The 18,710-nt window shown below is 54.4% G+C and overlaps 1 protein-coding gene across 3 annotated transcripts; it reads right to left on the reverse strand.

Moving 5' to 3' along the window:
* Positions 1–91: 91 nt before the first annotated feature.
* On the reverse strand, positions 92–16,354 carry MAP3K10 (mitogen-activated protein kinase kinase kinase 10). Of its 3 annotated transcripts, none has more exons than XM_036346122.1 (10): positions 15,155–16,354; positions 10,993–11,173; positions 8,020–8,168; positions 7,397–7,572; positions 6,599–6,845; positions 4,530–4,646; positions 2,534–2,708; positions 2,331–2,443; positions 1,317–1,997; positions 92–611 (listed from the first exon to the last, which is right to left on the reverse strand). In XM_036346122.1, the coding sequence occupies exons 1-10, from the start codon at positions 15,837–15,839 to the stop codon at positions 478–480; spliced, it is 2,658 nt and encodes an 885-aa protein (XP_036202015.1). In that variant the 5' UTR covers positions 15,840–16,354; the 3' UTR covers positions 92–477. The 3 variants fall into 3 exon arrangements, with proteins under 3 accessions (XP_036202015.1, XP_036202014.1, XP_036202016.1); XM_036346121.1 differs by having other exon boundaries at positions 92–667; XM_036346123.1 differs by lacking the exons at positions 8,020–8,168; positions 10,993–11,173 and having other exon boundaries at positions 92–667.
* Positions 16,355–18,710: the final 2,356 nt, after the last annotated feature.

An 18,710-nucleotide genomic window follows, 5' to 3' on the forward strand; every position in this document is an offset into this window, starting at 1 on the left:
CAGAAACCCAGAGGGGCCCAGGAGGAAGCAAGGGTGGGGGGCAACCCTAGGGGATGAGCCAGGATTAGGGAAAGATACACAGAAAGCATGGCAGGGGGCAGGGGTTACCTTTAATGCTGCATTTTGTGCCAAATCCCCCACATTGCCCTGTCCCTGAGTGTCCCTGCCCACCTTCCCCCCATGCTGCAGGGCAAGCACAGGGTACAAAGGAATAAATTAAGTGTTCTTCCCACTCCCCTTCCCCAATAAATAGAGTATCCTGCCCAGGGCCTCCCCTGCCTTGTGGCCTGGTGGGCTGGGGCAGGGCCTGGGGTGCTACATTCATGGCTGCCCAAGCGGGTGGCAGTGGGCAGGCCTCAGCGGGAGCCACGGGCGCCACACAGGGGCAGTGTACTGTCCTGGCTCTGCCCCTCCATGTCCATGTCAAGCAGCGTGGGCTGCATGCTGGGGGGCCCAGGGCTCTCTGGAGTGTCCAGCCTATTGGGAGGCGAGATGCTGAGTGTCCGGCTGAAGGAGACCAGTTTCCGGGGGTCCAGGCAGGGGCGGCTGGCAGCAGGCCGGGGTCTTGGGGTGAAGGTCAGGGTGGTGGGGCGGCCAGGAAACTCGGGGGGCTGGAGGTGGGTGGGAAACAGAGCCTGGAGAGGGAAGTCCAGGGGGTCTCGAGGGCCTGGTAAGAGGATCAGAGGAGGTGAGTGAGGTGGAGCCGAGGGTGGTATTGAAAAGCCAGGAGCATTGACATGAAAATCGGAATTTCTGACTTTTCTCAAAAAACCTGCTGGAGAAAAAGCCCTCATCCTTCCCAGATCTCTTACACTGGGCTAAGGTCAGAAAGAGAGCTCAGAGCTACGGAGGTACGGAGGCCTGAGGCATGATAGCATCTCTAGATGGGATAACAGCGCCTCCCCACATGGGTGAGGAGCAGGTCCAATAACAACAATGGTGAGACTAGCTCAGTGCCTGATAGGAGGTACCTAACTCCTTTATGTTTCCGTCATCTTTGTAGGGTCAACAAAGGCACTGAGACCAGGGCCTGCATGACTGTTCGCTGTAATTCTTTGTGTTAGTTCTAGGTATTGCCATCATTAACGTCACCTGCTTGGCCCCTGTGGGCATTAGAGTTTGTCACCTCTGCTTCGTCCTGTGTCACAATCACCTGGGGCCCCACAATGCCTCTAGCAGTGAGGGCCAGGGGGACACAGCCCCCCCCCCCCCCACTGGGCAGCTCAGGGGTGGCAGCTGGGCAGGGACATTGGACCTTGGAAGGACAGGGAAGAAGGGCCGTTTTCTGCACACGGGGTACAGGGTGCCTCACTCACCAGGGCCGGGGCCTGTGGGCTCTGGCGCCCCCCGCTGCCCTAGCGCCCCATCCGAGGGGGTCCTCCGGTGCCCGCGGTTCACAGCGCGTGTGGCAGTGACTGTGACGTGGGTGGGCGTCAGTGACTGGCGGGGGTCCTTCTTGAAACTCTCCAGCTCCAGATCCACCAGGGGGTTGGCGTTGGGCGAGGGCGCAAGAGGAGAGGGCGTCGGGGAGGGTGCGGCTGGCGCAGCCTCGTCGCTGTCGGAGCGCAGCAGTGAGCGCGTGGAGTTGCAGTCGGACACGGAGGACAGCGATACCAGGGTGGCCGAAGGCGCCAGGCCAGGGCCGGCGGAGGCTGCGTTGGGGCGTCCAGGGGAGCGTGCAGGCGGGCTGAGGCCCCGTGGGAAGCGGCCAGCGCGGTGGAAGAAGAGGCTGTCGAGCCATCTCCGCTGCTCCTCACCATCCGCTGCGCGCGCTTCCGCCACGTCAGCGCCCAAGCCCACCGCGCCCAGCAGCGTGGCACAGCCCAGCAGCGCAAATTCACAGCGCCTCCGCCGGGCGCCAAGCGCGGGTCGGGTGGGTGTGGGGGGCAGCGGCACCCCAGGGGAGGGCTGGGTGGGCAGCGGCACCTCGAGGTAGGCCAGGGTGCTGTGGGGGGAGTGGGGCCCGCTGCTGTTTCCCTCTGCCTCCGCGAACTCCTCTGCAACCAGATAGGGCCGGCACTGGACTCCAGGCGTCGCTGGGGACTTGGAGGCAAGGGACTGCCCCCACGATCCCTCAAACAGCAAGCCCCCAAGTCCTCTAAGCATGGCTTTTGACTCCGTTTCCCCTAAAGCCCCCTGCCCCTGGGAGTGATGCCCACACCCCAGGGACGGGCTGTCCCCTTTCTGGGAATGCTTCCTCCACTCTGGCCCAGTGAAATCCCCTCCCTGCCCGAAACCCTGGGGAATGGTAACCCCTTTGTCTTGGCAGTGTCCCCTTCAGCCAGGGAGTGTCCTCTCCCTTCCTTTTGAAGGCACCCCCGTCCTCTTACCCATCTCGCTGAGGCTGGCGAAGCCTGGGGCGATGGGGGTGTGTTTGGGGGACTTGCCCAGGTTGGGGGCGCTGGATGACCACTGTTTGCTTCCTTCCCCCAGGGCCTTCAGCCTGCAGGGGAGACAGTTGGGGGTGGGGGTGGGCCTTCTGGTGGCCATGGGCCTGGGGGTAGGGCACGGGGTGGGCTCCAGCCACCAATACCTCTCTTCTCCTTCAGCCTGCTCCTTCTGCAGGGTGGAGCTGGGCCCCCAGGTCCGGCCTTTCTTCTTGCCCCCAACCAGTTCTTCCTTCTTCGGGGGCCCGCTGCGGCCCCAGGTACTACTGCCGCTACTACCGCTGCCACTGCTGCTGCCGCCACCACCATCCATAGGAGTCACTGGGCCGAGAAAAGCCACTTGGTTACTGGGTCTTGGAAAGTCTGACCCGCTGGGTTCCCAGCTTCACTTTCCCCACCTGGGATTCATCCTCCCCCTGGAAGCTCAAAGGATCTTGGATTCTAACTCCAATCATGACCCTTCTCTGCCTGAAATCCTTCCACAGCTCCTCACTGCCCAGGACGACAGCCCAGCTCCTCAGTCAGCATTCAAGGCCCTTCATGTTATTCCCAGCTGACTTCCTCAGCCTCACTTCCATCACTCCTCACAGCCTAACCCTTCAACCATCCAGTCATTCTCAAATGTTTACTGAGCACCTGTTCTGTGCCAAGACCTGTGGCAGGTGCTGAAAAGACAGAAGTGGACAGCGCAGACGAACCCCAGCCTCAGAGGATCAACACGACTCTCACAGGGAAGTCATCTGTGCAGGAGGCAAGTGCTGCAGGAAACATGAGGCAGGACAGGGCCCTGGTGGCTGGGGAAGGCTTCCCGTGGGAGGAGAAACTGGGCAAAGACCAGGTGGTGAGTGAGTCAAGAAGATACAAGGGATGGAGCATTGCAGGCAGAGGGAACAGCAAATGCCAAGGCCCTGAGACTGGACAGCGCGGAATGTGCACAGACAGCAGGAGGCCAGTGTGGTTGGTGTGGAGGGAGGGAAGGAGGAGAGCTAGAGTCGGGATATGCAGGCAGAAGGTGTAAGAGCCGTGGTTGGGACCCCATGTCCACAGGTTCCCAGGTGGGTGCTTTCACACCTCCATGCACAGGCTGTTCCTTCACCTGGAATTCTGTGCCTTTTTAGTCCCTTCCCTGACGTGGTTGGCTGTATGCCCTTCAGGCCTCGAGCTCTGGAGTAATTTGTTCCCTGGAGAGTCAGAAGGCTGTGTCTTCTCTGTTCCTGCCACACTCTGAAGGCACCCTGATACCAGTACTGACTCCACTGCATGGCTGTTATTTGTCTTTGTGTCCCCCATGAGCATGACCTCCAGGCCTGGCACAAAGCTGGTGCCCAAACAGAGGTGTGCAGGAGGCAGTGTGTGGGGCAAGGCTGGGGGTGAATGAGGGGCAGAACAAGAGTCAGGAGTCAGCCCTATATCCTCCAATTTATCAGCAAACCATGCAGCTACACCCCTGCCAGGCAGCCCCTACTGTGACCATCTCTCCCTCCAAGGCCCTACCCTGGGTCAGCCCCATCACCTCCCTTGTCTCCTGCCTTTACTCTGCCCTCTTACCATCCACATCCCCACGGCAGCCAGAGGGAAAGGTGTGTCTTTTCACATTGCTGCCTGCTCACAGCCCGCCAGAGCTCCCTGTCACCTTTAAAATGGAATCTAGGTTCTTCATCCAGCTCTCAGGGCCCAGCGTGATCTGGCCCCTGTTGAACCCCTGACCTATTGCTCTGCACCCCGATCGTTCTACTCCAGCCCGGTTGGCCTTTTGGGCTGACACACATGCCAGGCTTGTTCCCACCTCTGGAACTTTGCCTTTGCTGTTCCCTCTGCCAGGGACACTTCCTCAGATCTCTGCACGTCTCTCCTGCTCTTACCACTTAGGTCCCTGCTCAAACCCAGCGCCTCAAACAGGCCCTCCTGATACAAAACAGCAACTCTTCTCTTTTATTCCTCCCCTGGTTTCCTTTATAGTGCTCGTCCCTAAAAAGGCGATCCTGTCTGCTTGCTGATGTGTTCATTGTGTTTCTCCCCCATGAGAATGAGGGAGGGGACGCTGCCTGTCTTGTTCCCCGCTGATCCCCCGCTTGGTGCAAAAAATGTGTTCAGAGAAATCTGCTGACTGATGGGCTGGTCAGGGCCTTGGGAGATACTCACAGCGAATGGCCCTCAGCCGGGGGATGATGCTGGGGCTTGCGGGGGGGCTGGTCCCATCGGATCCTTTCCGCTTGTCCAAGGTTGGAGAGGCCTGGACTGTGATCTTGTGCTCAAAGCCTGCAAAACAGAAACTTCCCTAAGCAAACGGTTCCACGGGTCACCTGAGCAGTTCCCTCTAGAAGCAGTGCCGCCATTTAGTATTCATGTCACGGTGGTTCTCCAAGTGTGGCTCCCAGACTAGCAGCATCAACACTGAGTGGAAGCATCTTGAAATGCATGTTCCCGGGCCCTTCCTGAATTAGCAGCTTTGAGGGTAAGGCGCATCTAACTGTGGAGGAACACGTGCTCTAGGTGCCCCTGATGCACATTCAGGTTTGAGAGCGGCTGCCCTCACTAAGAACCTAGGCCTGAGTGTCCACTCTGGTGGCCATCGAGCACCTGAAATGTGGCTTGTACAACCAGGAACTGGAGAGTTTTACCTTCATTTATTTAACTGCAATTAATTTAAGTTTACTTTTAAAGGTGAATATGCAAATTTGGTCATTAGGAACAATTAAGCATGTATGGAACAACCTGGGTGTATAAATCCGCTTTTTCAATATTTTATGAAGTCTAAAGACAGGTGAAGTAGTTTTGATGAAAACTCAGCCCTTGGATTGAGATGTGCTGTAAATATAAAATACATACTGGATTTCATAGATTTAGTATGGGGAAAAAAAGGTATATTCCTTTAACAAGTCTTTCTTGTATTTATTATATGTGAAACCATAACATTTTAGATATATTGGGCTAAATAAAGTATATTATTAAAATTTCACTTGTTTCTCTTTCCCATATATATACATATATACACACACACACACACAGACATATATATATGTGTGTGTATATGTATATATACACACAAACATATTTATACATGTAATTTTCTTTATTTCAGAGAGGAAGGGAGAGGGAGAGATAGAAACATCAATGATGAAAGAGAATCATTGACTGGCTGCCTCCTGTACGCCCCAACTGGGGATCGAGCCTGCAACCCTGACCAGGAATCCAACTGTGACCTCTTGGTTCATAGGTCGCTGCTCAACCACTGAGCCACACTGGCCAGGCTCTTTCCCTTTCTTAATGTAGCTATTAGAAAATTTAAAATCACACATGTGGCTTGCGTTTCTGTGAGCTGGTGCTGTTCTAGGCACTGTGCTGTGGCTGTAACATCACAGAGAGACAACCAGCATAATGAGCCTTCTGACATCACCCAGGAAGCAGTCTTTGAAAAAAAATAAAATCAAACCTAAACTTGAAACTAATTAAGCCTTGAGATCCATGTGAAACCTGTGTTTGTAGATCAAAAATGGCTGAACATCAGCAATTTCATATGGTTTAACCTAATACCAATTCATAGGAAATCTAGGAGACATAGGGACGTGTGAAGTGAAAACTGGGCAATTCAAGCAGCAAAATCTAGACTGTGGGAACAGGATAAATGACGTGTCCTCAACAAATTACTGGCAAGGAGGAAAACCAGGCAGAGTAAAAGTTATTAAGCAAATAGTTGGGAGACAAAACTATAAAGTAAAGAAGTGACTGCCCTGAAAGTCAAGACGGGTTACTCTCAGGGGGCTGCAGGGTGTTGGAGGGGGCACATGGAGGGCATCTGGGTGCCTGTAGGGTGATTATACCAATGCTTTAAACTGTACAGTTTTTTGGTGGTTGTGTGTGTGTGTGTGTGTGTGTGTGTGTGTGTGTGTGGTATTTAGCATTAAAAATATATATATTTTAAAAGCCCTAGCTGGTTTGGCTCAATGGATAGAGCACCTGCGGACTGAAGGGTCCTGGGTTCGATTCTGGTCAAGGCCACATGCCCAGGTTGTGGGCTCAATCCCCAGTAGGGGGTGTGCAGGAGGCAGCCGATCAATGATTCTCTCATCATTGATGTTTCCTATCTCTCACTCTCCCTTCCTCTCTGAAATCAATAAAAAAAAAATATTTAAAAATATTTTAAAAAGAAAAGAAAAAAGGAAGCAATAAACTCTGGATTAGGGACGCTCCAAGCTGACAGAGATGAGTACCAGAGGGCAGGCTGATGTGGCTGCCACCTTCCCGCAGCTTGAGAAGGCGGGTGCGCCTGAAGTTGCCCTTGCGTCTGCGGACACGGGGCTTTTCCTGGCTCAGCTGGCACATCAGCAGGTGCAGCTCCCGCTCTACGATGTCCATCTCACGCTGCGCCAGCTCCTGCTCTCGCCGCCGCAGCTGCTCCTCTTGGCAGCGCTGCTCCTGGGCCGCCCGCAGTAGCTCTTCCTCACGGCTGCGGAGCTCCTGGAGAGGAGACGGGGCTGGGGAGGGCTTGGCTACTCTGCCCCTGGGATGAACCCAGGGCTGAGGGGTCTGGCTGGGGCCCTGCCTAGGAGTGTCCTGCTGTGTGAGCAAATTGGGGGCACAAAAGTTGGGTGCCAGGGCCGGGGGCTGTGTTAGCCCAAAGAAAGAATGTCTTTTTTTTCTCTTTAATTTTTTAACTCTTCAATTAGGAAAACTTCAAACATCCATGAAAGCAGAGAGAACAGTCTGTCCCCATGCTCCCATCATCTAACAATTGTCTGTACTTTGCAAATCTTCCTCTTCCTTCTCTCCTCTCTCTCCCTCTCGTTTTGCTGTAGTATTTAAAACTAACCCCCGATTTCAGGTAGTATCCCTTGTAAGCACTTTGGGGCAGGGTGCCTTTTTCTTATTAATCCACTAACAGAAGGCTGTCTTTTCTTAGACAAAAAAAACGGTCCCTGGGCCCTGGCTCGGGAAGGGACTCTACCCCACCCAAGGCTTCAGAACTGAGGGGTCTTGTCCATCCCTCCCACCTTGCCCCTTGCCTTCACCTTCTCCTTGGTTCGGAGATCATTGAACATGTGCTGAATCTCCAGCTTCCAGTCTTCCTGCAGTGAGTGGAAGGACTCCAGTGGCATCTGGAATAGGGCTGACTGTTCTATGACTTCAAGCTGCTTCAAGATGCTGCTGAAATCTGGCCGCCCGTGGGGGTCTGGGTCCCAGCACTCTGGGGTGGGAGTGGAGATGTCAGTGGCCATGCTCTGGGGCATCAGCCTGCTCAGTGAAAGGCAGGACTTTAAGGGGCTGTACACAGACAGCTTCCATGAGCTGAGGGGAAGGGATTCAAACCCAAACTCCTGGCAATCTTTCACTCTGAAACTCTGGGAGAGAAACCCAGGGACCTGATTTCTGACTGCTGGTAGAATCAGGGATCAGGGAGGGATCCTAGGGCCAATGAATCCTAACAGATTGCCCTCAAGAACTGTGGGCCTGGCCAGAGTAAGGGTCTGGGGGCCATGGAGCCAACTGTGGGGGAGTCATTGTCTGATGGGTCCAGCCCTTCTCTCTCACTCCTGGGCCCACTGGTATGGATGGGTGTGAATGGGCGAGGTCTGGACCCACGGGCCCCTGCCACCCAAGCTGAGCCTTCCCTCTCCACGGGGCCCTGGCTCACCCTCCAGTAGGCGGGCAAAGGGCTCGGGGCATGTGGAGGGGATGGGCAGTGTCAGCTTGTTCATAGCCACGCCATATGCCACAGCCAAGGCGTCGATTTCACGGTAGGGGACCTCACCCGTCAGCAGCTCCCAGAGCAGCACCCCGAAGCTGCAGGTGGGGGAAAGGGAGGGGTGATGCCACAATCCACCCCAATCCTCACTTATACCCCAGTCCTGCCTCCAGTTCCCTGGTGCGCCCCCCTCACCCCGACATTCAGCCTGGCCAAAGAGGCCACAACAACCTAATTTGACCTCCACTGCCCTGATCGCAAATAGATGTGCGGAGATTGCTCTTTGATGTCTGGCTTTTGCTCTCTCTTCCCTTGTCCCTGCCTGGAAACCTTCAGTGGGTCCCCCGTGCCCACCCTTCTTAGCCCTGACCTTCGGTGACCCCTGCAGACTCACCTGTAAGCACTCTCAGCCTCCATATCAACCTCAGCTTCATCTTGCAGCCACACTTGAGTTGAACAAGCCCTGTTCTTCCTAACTTCTGGCCTTTGCACAGGCTGTTCCCTTTGTCAAGAACACTTTTCCCTTTGTAACTGTCCCTTCAGTCTCAGCTCAGGTGCTCCCTCTCCCAGGAAGCCTTCCTTGATTTCACAGCCTCCAAAGCTGGGTTAGAGGTCCCTCCTCTATGCTCCCATAGAACCTTTGGCACTTACCCATAAAAACAAGTTAACACTATCTAACATTTATAAAGTACTTATGGCTAGCACTGTCCTAGGCACTCAGTAATCCTCACAACAGCCCTGGAAGGCAGTCTTGGTATGACCCCCATTTTATCTGATGAGCAGAGTGGTAGGCGCAGAAAGGTTAAGCTGCTTGCCTACAGTCACACAGCTAGTAAGCAGTAGAGCCACACTCAGACTCAGGTTTGCCTGATGCCCACAACGTCCCTAATGGCTCCACAGCACCAGAGCGCGCATCTGTGCTACAGCCACCTGTGTGCCCATCTTTCCTAGTAAGCTGTGCTCCTCTGGATCTTGACCACTGCTTTGTGCAGTGCCTTACATGTCCGCCGTATCTCCACGTGCATTCATTCAACATGTACCTACTAAGAATCCAGTGTGCCAGGCACTGTTCCAGGCACTGGAACAAGATAGATGCGACCCCTGCCCTCATGCAGCCGACAGCCTCGCCTCCCCTCCCCTCAGCGACAGGACTGGTGAATTTGCGCTGGGCACATGCTGCCTGAAATAATCTTTCCATCTTCCTTTGCAGCCCATTATGCCACATGACATTGGTTCTGGCCAGAGGGATGTAGGAGGGTGTGTAGTGTGCAACTAACTTCCGGGAAGTAGCCTTAAAGGGAAGAGGTGCCCTGCTAATCGTTTCTCCTTTCTACTGATTGGAATGTGGACATAAAAGCTGGAGCTCAGGCAGGCATGTTGGACCATGAGGTGAACTTGGGACTGGAGGCCATGGGACGTGGAGGAACATGAGGGGCTCATAATTAGAGGCGGCATGATCCTCCCCTTTCCTGTCCCTGGAAGCCTGTGGGGATGCTTGGTTGTCACAATGACCGGGGAGTGCTACTGACGTTTGGCTGCTTCGAACCATGGATACCTTTGTCCTGAAAAGTCCAGGACAGTATCGCACAAGCAAGAATTACCCTGCCCAATGTCAATGACACCCCCATTAAGGGGCCCTGACATAGGACCCTGGGTCTCTAACACTGTATCAGTCCTGGCTTCACATGACAGCAAAAGCTTCAGCCTTGTTTTTATTTGGGGTTTCTGTTCCTTGCCACTGAAACACGCTCTGCTAAATGCCTGGGACCACACATGAGGCCTCACATGGAGACAGTCTCAGGACTTCCCCCAGAGGCTGTGCTCTCTAGTTGAGATCCTGTCTGCCCAAAGCCATGGCTTTGCTGCCTGGTCCATCTGGAGCCTCAGTGGGGGCGCTCTCCCAGCAGCAGACCCTGGGTTAAAGAGTTTTGCTGCCACCACAAAGTCCTGTTGGTGATGGCAGCAGCCTCCTCACTGGCCTCCCGCTCCCACTCCTCCCCACCGTCCATTCTCCACCCTACAACTGGAGGCAGGCTTCTCAATGCTGAGTCAGACCGCATCATCCATCAGCGCCTCTGTGGCGTCCATTATGCTAGAATAAAACAGCGGCTGGTGCCTCACCCAAGAGGCCCTCCAGCTCTTTCCTTCGTTTCCCACCACTTTCCTCCTTGTCTGCTCTCGCCAACCACGCAGGTCCTCGTAGCCGTTTCTGGCCCCACAAATCGTATTTTCACCTCAGCACCTCCTCTGTGTGAGCTGTTCCCTCTGACTGGGAAGCTTCTTCCCCCAAACTCTGCATAGTCTTGTCATCCAGGATGCAGCTCAATTATCTCGTCTCATAAAAGCCTTCTGCAAGAAGTCCTCCAGCCTTCAGAGTTCTTTTCCGTCAACCCCCTGGCTCATAATGCTATCTAATACTTCTTCTAGTGAATAAACTTATATTACTTTACAATTTTCTTAAAAACAGCTTTTTTTCCAGCTTCTTGTGTGCTTGTTTACTATCCCTGCAAGCAGGAAATGTGTCTGTTTTTATTTCTGCTGTATCCCTAGCACCCAGCACTATTGGTTGGATGGATGCATGCATGAATGGTTGTCTCCAAAGGTCTCAACTTCCTGTTTGACAAGTTGGGGCTGTGTAATGGATGGTGTCTGAAGGGCCTTTAGTGCTGACAACATCCAATCTCTACATCTTTGCTTTTGTTTTTTGTGTGTTTGTTTTACTGCAATCCAAGTCCTCCTCAGCCGCCACTTTTGCTATCAGAGCAGAGACCTGCTTTGGTACCCGTCTATTGGTCCTACGTGGCCAGCACTTTGCCAGGCCCAGAACCTTGCTTCAGTGGGAGACTGTCCCTCCCACTCTGCCCTCACCCCTACTCATCCCCCCCCCCCATTTCCAAGAGGCCTCCCAAGCCCCATCAGCACCTCCAGACGTCACTGCTTTTGGAGAAGAGGGAGAGACGAATAACCTCCGGGGCCATCCAGGCGTAAGTCCCTGCAGCGCTCATTTTGGTGGTCTTGTGCCACTCTCGGGCGAGGCCGAAGTCCGTGATCTTGAGCACCGTGTCCGCGAGGTTGTGGTTCTCGATGGCCTCCAGAATGAGGACTGTGGGGTAGGAAGAAAGGGGTCACCCCAGACCTGGTGGGCTGTAGACCGCATGTCCCGGCCCTGCCCCAGCTGGACTTTTTTACTTGTTTTCTGTCCCCCACCTCAAGAGGCCGGTCTAATCCCTACAACTTCCAGTACTTCTTGGCCCCAACCTGGACGCTGGGGAGCTCAGTGAAAGGTCGATGGCCAAGGCCTTGGTTTGCCTTGGTCCAGGCCTTGAATTCCCAGCCTCCCCAGAAGTAGAAGCTACAAACCATGAGCCAAAGGGATGAACAAGGTTTCCTTTGTCTTTGTCATCCCTGTGGTCACTGCACTTATGTCATGGCCCCAATTCTACTCCTTTCTGTGACATACTCTTTGCCACATGACTTCGCAAATCTTTCCACTAAAGACGCAGAGTGCATGTCCCCATGCTTTCCTCTGGGTTGGCCATATGACTTGCTTTGGCCAGTAGAGTGAGGCAGAAGTGAGGGTACCAAGCCTAGGCCTTAAGAGGCCTCGTGTGCTGGCTTGCCCTCTTGCACTTCTGCCATCAGCAGAACATGCCTTGCTGGTCCAAGGAAGATGCGAGATCCTCGGAGCAAAGCCTTTCCAGCTGACCCAGCCTAAATCATTTACCCTCCAGCTGGCCTGCTAATGCATGAGCAGTAATAAATGACAAGGAGTTTGAAGACATTGAGTTTTGGGGGTGGTTTGTTACACAACAGTATTGTGACAAAATCTGACTGATATATCCCCAAAGCATACCGAATGGTTCCAACTTACTTGCTGCCTACCGTCAATACTAATAATAATCACGGCTGGTGTTTATCAGGATATTATTATGTGGCAGGCACAGTGCTAAGCACCCCATGAATTACATGAAGTGTTTCACTTATATTAGTATTCATTTCATTATATTCATTTACATAAATTAACTAGCAAGCAACCCATTTTGCTGACTAGCAAACCAAGGCTCAGAGCAATGAGGTCACTTGGCCAAGATCACACAGCTTAAAAACGGTGAGGTAAAGCCCAGATGTGTCACCAAAGCCCAATCTTTTAGCTACTATGACATTCTACTACCTTCTATCAGACAGAGACCCCAAAGTGTACAGTGTACAGCCTGGGCTGGAATTACAGCTCTGCCACTTATTAGTTGCATAACCTTGTATAATTTATTTTTATTAACACCAAGATTTCTCCTCTGTTATATGGAGATGATAATAATAATAGTATTTACCTTATAGGGTTGTAGCAAAGATTTATTGCCTGAAGCAACAGTAGGTCCTTTAAGAATGTTAGCTATTACTATTAGTGTGTGATGCCACCATAATTGTTTCTTATTTCTCCACCTTTATCTTTGACCCTTCCCAGTTACTTCTCCAGTCAAAATAACGAGGTAATTCTACTATCATGTCCATTTGGCAGATGAAGGGGTTAGAGAGATCAGTACATTTCCCAAGGTCACACAGTTGGTAATCTTGTCAATTTTTACAAGCCTGATTCAAATGCCGCCTCCTCCTGGCAGCCTCCCGTGACTCTCTAGCCTGTGACTCCAACTACTAGAAATACTCCCTTCTGGGGTCCCCACTGCTCCTGTTTGTGGAGTGATCCTGTGACAGAGGGAACAATCCCATGGTCATACACTTTATTTTTGCATCTTCCAGGCTGGGCCTAAATCAGTTCCCTTTAAAAAATATATCTGATCATGTCATTCTCCTGCTTAAAACCTTCTAATGGCTTCCACTACATTGAGTAAAATGCCCGAGTCTTCACTGTAGCCCCCAAGGTCAACAGGATCTGGCCCCTGCCTACCTTTCCACCTTTGCCTCACTCCTACTCTTGCAACTCCTGGGGTCTTGCAGTCTCTCTAACAAGGCACACTCTTTCCCTCCTCATGTCCTCTGCCCTGCCCACATCTTTGTAAGGCTGGATCCTTTTGGTTCGGGTCTCTGTTCGAATGTTGCCTTCCCTGACCAGCTGATCTAAAGAGCTCTCTCTGCCCAATCCTTAATCTGCTTCATTTCCTTCGGAGCTCGGTACTCTCTGGAATTTTATCTAAATATCAATCACTGGTTGAACATTGACCTATGAACCAGGAGGACACGGTCAGCGCACATGCACAGGTTGCGGGCTCGATCCCCAGTAGGGGACATGCAGAAGACAGTCAATCAATCACTCTCTCATCATTGATGTTTCTCTCTCTCCCTCTCCCTTCTTCCCTGAAATAAATTGAAAATATTTTTAAAAATTTATAAATTTTTATAAATTTAGGACAGGGCCTAGTATGCTTAATTCTGCTTAAGAATTATTGGTTGAAAGAACCAGTGAGAATGATACATCAGATGAGGACTCCTTAGGGGAGGATGACTGGGGGAAGCTGTGCCGTGGAGGCCTGTATCCTCTGTCTCAGGCATGGAGCAGGCCCATTGCCGGAGCAGGAAGTCCTGGCCTGGAGTCTTACCAACCCTCTGTTCAGGTGGCACTGGCTACACAACAACTTGAGGGTGGGAGCAGTGTCTCTATACCCAGCTGCCCTAGCCTTCAAGAGGAGCCTGCCCGTAGTCCTGCCTCCATTTACCCAGCGTTTCAGAGTAGAGCATGAGCATCTATGAAGGCAGGGACCATCTATGTCTGTCCTCCTTCATTCCCCCGTCCTGGTAGAGGGCTTGGCACACCTTGAACACTTGGTAGCTCTCTGTTGAGTGTACGAATGCCAGGCCTGGTAGGTAAGGCTCACCCCTCTGTTCTAGGTGGTGGTGGGGGCATAGCAACAAACTTATAAACAATAATGGGATGGATTCAAACAAATTTCAAGATGTAGAATTGACAGGGATCAGAAATAGATGCGATGTGAGGGCCAAGGGGAACCCTTCACAGTTCATGTGAGTGCAGGGAACGAACGTGCTGGTCTCATTTCTCATTGATCCCTCTAGCTTAGCACAAGATCCAGCCCAGTAAATAACAAACTAAAGAATGAATAAATACATGCGGAAATGAAAGGAAGTGAGAAGGGGCAGAGGAAGATAGGAGAGTAGGATTTTGCCCTGCTGTATCCTTAAGACCCACAGCAGGGTCTGGCATACAACAGGCGCTCCTGAAATATCTGGGAATGAATGAAATCTCTCATTTGTAGGTATTATTAGGGCAGACATCATGGCCATCTTCGTCCCTGCTTTGCTCCTACATAAGAGGTGCTCAGTTAATATTTGCTGACATCACGAGAAGCTCCTTGATCTAGACGTGGGTCCCCGGGAACCTTCCCTTCTACCAGGTCTCGGTCCTCATTGAACAACCAATCAACGTTTGAGGGCCTGTGACAGGCCTGGCAGCCTGGAGGCTTCTACATAAGGCACATTCCTTTTCCTCCTCCCTCGTCTTTTCCAGTTTGCCTCAGCTGGACCAGAGGCATAGCGGGTCGCCAGGAGGTGGTTCTCCAATACGGGCAAGTTTGCCCCCCCCCCCGGGACGCTTGGCAATGTCTGGAGACATTTTTGCTTATCGTAACTGGAGGTGGGGTTGGGGTGAGGAATGCCTAGTGGCATCTAGTGGGTAGAGACCAAGGATGCTGCTCAACAACTTACCACACACAAGACCGACCCCATGAGCACCCTCCCCAAAGGTCAGTGGTGCCAATGCCGAGAAGCCCTCACGCTAGGCCAGCTCCTGTCTCTGGGGGGCTCTGGAGTCCTGGTGGGCAGGGGTGCCTTGGGGGCAGGCACTGCACCTGCCCTGCTCACACCGGGAATGCAGGGCCTGTCAGTGTTCACAGATACAGATTTACTGAGCGACGGTGACCGTAGCCTGGGAGGCAGGCAGTCCTTCAACCTTTCTGAGCCACCCTGTCCTCCCTTAATGGGCAAGGCCTGCCTCACCCGCCCTGAAGGTTACTGCTGCCCCTTCCTGTCCCCGGCAGTGTTTTCTGGTTTTCCCACCACCTCGGCTTGGCCTCCTGAAGTCCTATGGGAGCAAGCTCTGGGGGATGACACCACTTACTGTTGATGGACTTGAGGTCCCGGTGGATGATGGGCACGGGGGCCTCATTGTGTAGGTAGTTCATGCCCCGGGCCACCTGCACCGCCCAGTTGACCAGTACATGCGGGGGCACCTGGCGACCCGCCAGCACCCTGCTCAGCGCGCCCCCCCTGGCATACTCCATCACCAGGCAGAGGTGCGGGGGGCTGAGGCAGGCGCCCCGGAGGGCAATGATGTTGGGGTGCCGGAGGGCTCCGAAGAGCCGGGCCTCTTGGCGCACCTGCTCTGCGGTCACTGCCGGGTCCCGCTCAGGGTCCAGCCGGGCGGCCTTGACGGCCACCTCCTCGCCGCGCCACAGGGCCCGGTAGACCTTGCCGAAGCCCCCGACGCCGATGATCTCCTCCAGCTGCAGCTCGTGGAAGGGGATCTCCCGGGGCAGCCGGAGGCCGGCGGGCGCGGCGGGCGCGGCGGGGGCCACGTAGTCGCTGGGGAAGACGCCCACGCGGCCGCCGGGGAGCCGCCCGGTCCACCAGCCCTCGTCGCCCGACACCGCACAGTCCTGGGAAAGCACCTGGACGCGGTCGCCCCTCCGCAGGGTCAGCTCCTCGTCGCCCGTCGCCTCGTAGTCGAACACCGCGGTCCAGATGGGCCCCGCGGGGGTGGCGCCCCACTCCTCGGCCGCCGCGCCCCCCTCCGCTTCCTCCATGGGGCAGGGGCGGCGCGGCGAGGCCGCTCACACGGGCTGCCCGCGGGACGCAGAGGGCGGGCCCCGGCGGCCGGGGTGGGGGGCCGGCCCTGCGGGCGCCGGGGGGCTCCTGGGGGCCATGGCGGGGGGCCCTCGCAGGAGCAGGGAGAAGCCGCTCCGATTCCGCTGTCCCGGCGGGGCGGGGGCGGGCTCACCGGTCCCCTCAAGCGTCAGGCGCTAAGAAGGCCTAGCCGCCCGGCTCCCGATTCCTTCAGGGGCCGCCGCGGGGGGACGAAGGCGAGGGCAGCAGGCAGCCCCTTCCCGGCGCCTCTCACCCCGCGCAGCACCACCGGCGGCCCCCGGCTCCGCATCCCGGGCCACAGCTGCCGGGCGGGGCGGGAGTGGAGGGGCCCGTGGGGCGCCCGCCCCGCCCGGGACGGGGTGGCGCGCCCCTCGGCTTCCTCACGCGCGGGGTGGCCGGCAGGCCCCCACCTTTTGCACCAGCCTCGGGGTCTGCCCCGGCCCCCGCCCCCGCCTCCGCCCCCGCCCCCGCCCCGCCCCGCCCCGCCCGCGAGGCTTCCCCGGGCCGGGAGGTGCCGGAGTGAGTTGTCGTCGCCGCCGCGGTGCCGCCTGGGAGTTGTAGTCTCCCGCTGCGCGGCTTCGAGGCCCGCCCCAGTCCCTCGGCCCCCAGAGCCCCGCTGCCAGCCGCGGGCCGCTGTGGGAGTTTCGTGGGGCCGAAGGAACCCTCCGGGGGAGATAAATTTGGCTTCGGATCCTCCCTGGGACCCGGTAGCCGGACGTCTGAAGGAGAGCAAAAGGACGGGGGCCTCACAGACCCTGCGGGGGCCGGGGCCCAACCCGGGGCCCAAGGTGGGGTTGATGGTGACGGATGCCCTTCGCGAGCGAAGAGTAGGAGCTGCGTCAATGACGGTTACTGCCTCCAGCCTCTAACGAAGCAGGGGTGCGGGCTCCGCCGGAGGGCCGGGTGCGCGGGGCGGGGCCGGGGGCGGGGGGAGGGGGGTGCCGAAGTGCACGCGGGGAAATGTAGTCCGCGCTCGGACCGCACGGCGCGAGGCAGCCTACAAACCTCGGTTTCGGCGTCAGGCCAATCAGTGGTGAGGCCTCCGAGGGGAAGACGGGGCTGGGGGGCCGTGTTTGCTGTCCCTGGGGCTGGCACTGCCGCCTCTGCCCTCCCCTCCAGCCATGGCGTCCTCTACCTCTGCGGTCAGTACTCACCCCCTGGACAATCCCCGTCCCCATCATAGGAACTTGGACTGAGGGTTTGGGGGTGGAGAGGGCTTAATGTACAACTTGTGCTTTGCATGCTTGGTGTCATTAAATCTTTGCAAAGGCCCCATTTTACAGATGACGCAGAGAGGAATGAAGTCCAGGTCCAACAAGGCAAGAATCAAAGGCAGATTTTTAAATTAGAAAACAAAAGCATGATTTAAAAATGCCATTCCACAGCTGATCAATGATTCTCTCTCATTATTGATGTTTCTATCTCTCCCTCTCCCTTCCTCTCTGAAATCAATAAATAAAAATGCCATCACATTTGTTTTATTTTATTTATGTTTAATTTTATTTTTCGATTATAGTCTACATTCAACACTTTAAAAATATTAATTTCAGGTGTACAGCACAGCGATAGACATTCAAATAGGTTGCAAAGTGTCCCCTCTGATAATTCAAGTGCCCATCTGGCACCATAAATAGTTATTACAGTATTATTTGTTTTGTTTTTTTAAAAATATATTTTATTGATTTTTTACAGAGAGGACGGGAGAGGGATAGTTAGAAACATGGATCAGCTGCCTCCTGCACACCCCCCACTGGGGATGCACCCGAAACCAAGGTACATGCCCTTGACCGGAATCAAACCTGGGACCCTTCAGTCCTCAGGCCGCTGCTCTATCCACTGAGCCAAACCGGTCAGGGCAGTTATTACAGTACTATTAACTATGTTAGAAATAAGGTGAGCCCCCCAGCCAGGGGTCCTGGTAGGACACAAAGGCTACTGAGGACCCAAACAGCAAGGCAAACACCTTCACTCCTGCAGGAGGGTGAGCAGCACAGGGTCTGGCAACGCCCACACTGAGCAAACCAAGGGCTGGGGTGGGGGCTTTATTGCTGACCTACCTCACCTGTCCCTCACTCTTGATTGGTCAGAGCTTAGGCTCACATTCTGGTGCGATTGGCTAATTTAAAGGAAAAAGGGAAGGGTTGACCTTTGCCATTTCAAAGTGGCAGCCACCAGGGGAGCTGCAAGTCACGAAAGCTAAAATGATGTCTGCCTAAACTCCCTTCTTTGACAGAAAAGATTACTTGTTTATTCTCACAACTATGTGCACTATATTCCCTATGCTCTACCTTATGTCTCATGCCTATTTTGTAACTACCAATTAGTACTTCTTAATCCCATCACCTTTTTTTTTTTTTAACCGCATTTCCAACACCCCTCCCGTCTAAAATGCCATTCCCTTGAAAGAATGAGGAAACAGCTCTTCAGCGGTCAGGACTGGCTCAAGACCCTCAAGCTTGTACATGTCAAAGTTTTGGGACTTTTCACTCGGCTTCTCCTAAGAGGTCTTGGGGGTCTGGAGGGAGAATAGAACAGGGGAACCCCAGGGACTCAGGTGCCTGGACTCCAGAGCACCGCCTCACAGGCCCCCTGGGAGGTTGTTCCACTCTCAGAGGGAAGCTGCACCTGGCAACTGGCTACCTGTCAGGGGAATCCAGGCCCCATCAAGAATGCTGTTGGAAGAGAGCAGACCTGCTGCATGCTGAGTACTGGCATCTCTTGAAAAAACAAACAAAACAAAAAAAGCCCCCACAGCTGAAGTTCTGCAACACAAAATAAGAAGGCTTTATAGTGCAAGATAAGAACTTCCA

The sequence above is a fragment of the Myotis myotis genome, unplaced genomic scaffold, assembly GCF_014108235.1.
Source record: "Myotis myotis isolate mMyoMyo1 unplaced genomic scaffold, mMyoMyo1.p scaffold_m19_p_19, whole genome shotgun sequence".
NCBI classification, from domain to species: Eukaryota; Metazoa; Chordata; class Mammalia; order Chiroptera; family Vespertilionidae; genus Myotis; species Myotis myotis.

Excerpts from the sequence above, each read along its gene's own strand:
- MAP3K10 (XM_036346121.1), bottom strand. The coding sequence starts at position 15,839 with ATGGAGGAAGCGGAGGGGGGCGCGGCGGCCGAGGAGTGGGGCGCCACC. Across the intron at positions 8,169-10,992 it reads AAAAGCAGTGACGTCTGGAG|CTTCGGGGTGCTGCTCTGGG; the intron begins GTGCTGATGGGG and ends CCCCACCTGCAG. Across the intron at positions 1,998-2,330 it reads CGCCAGCCTCAGCGAGATGG|AGGAGTTCGCGGAGGCAGAG; the intron begins GTAAGAGGACGG and ends ATCTGGTTGCAG.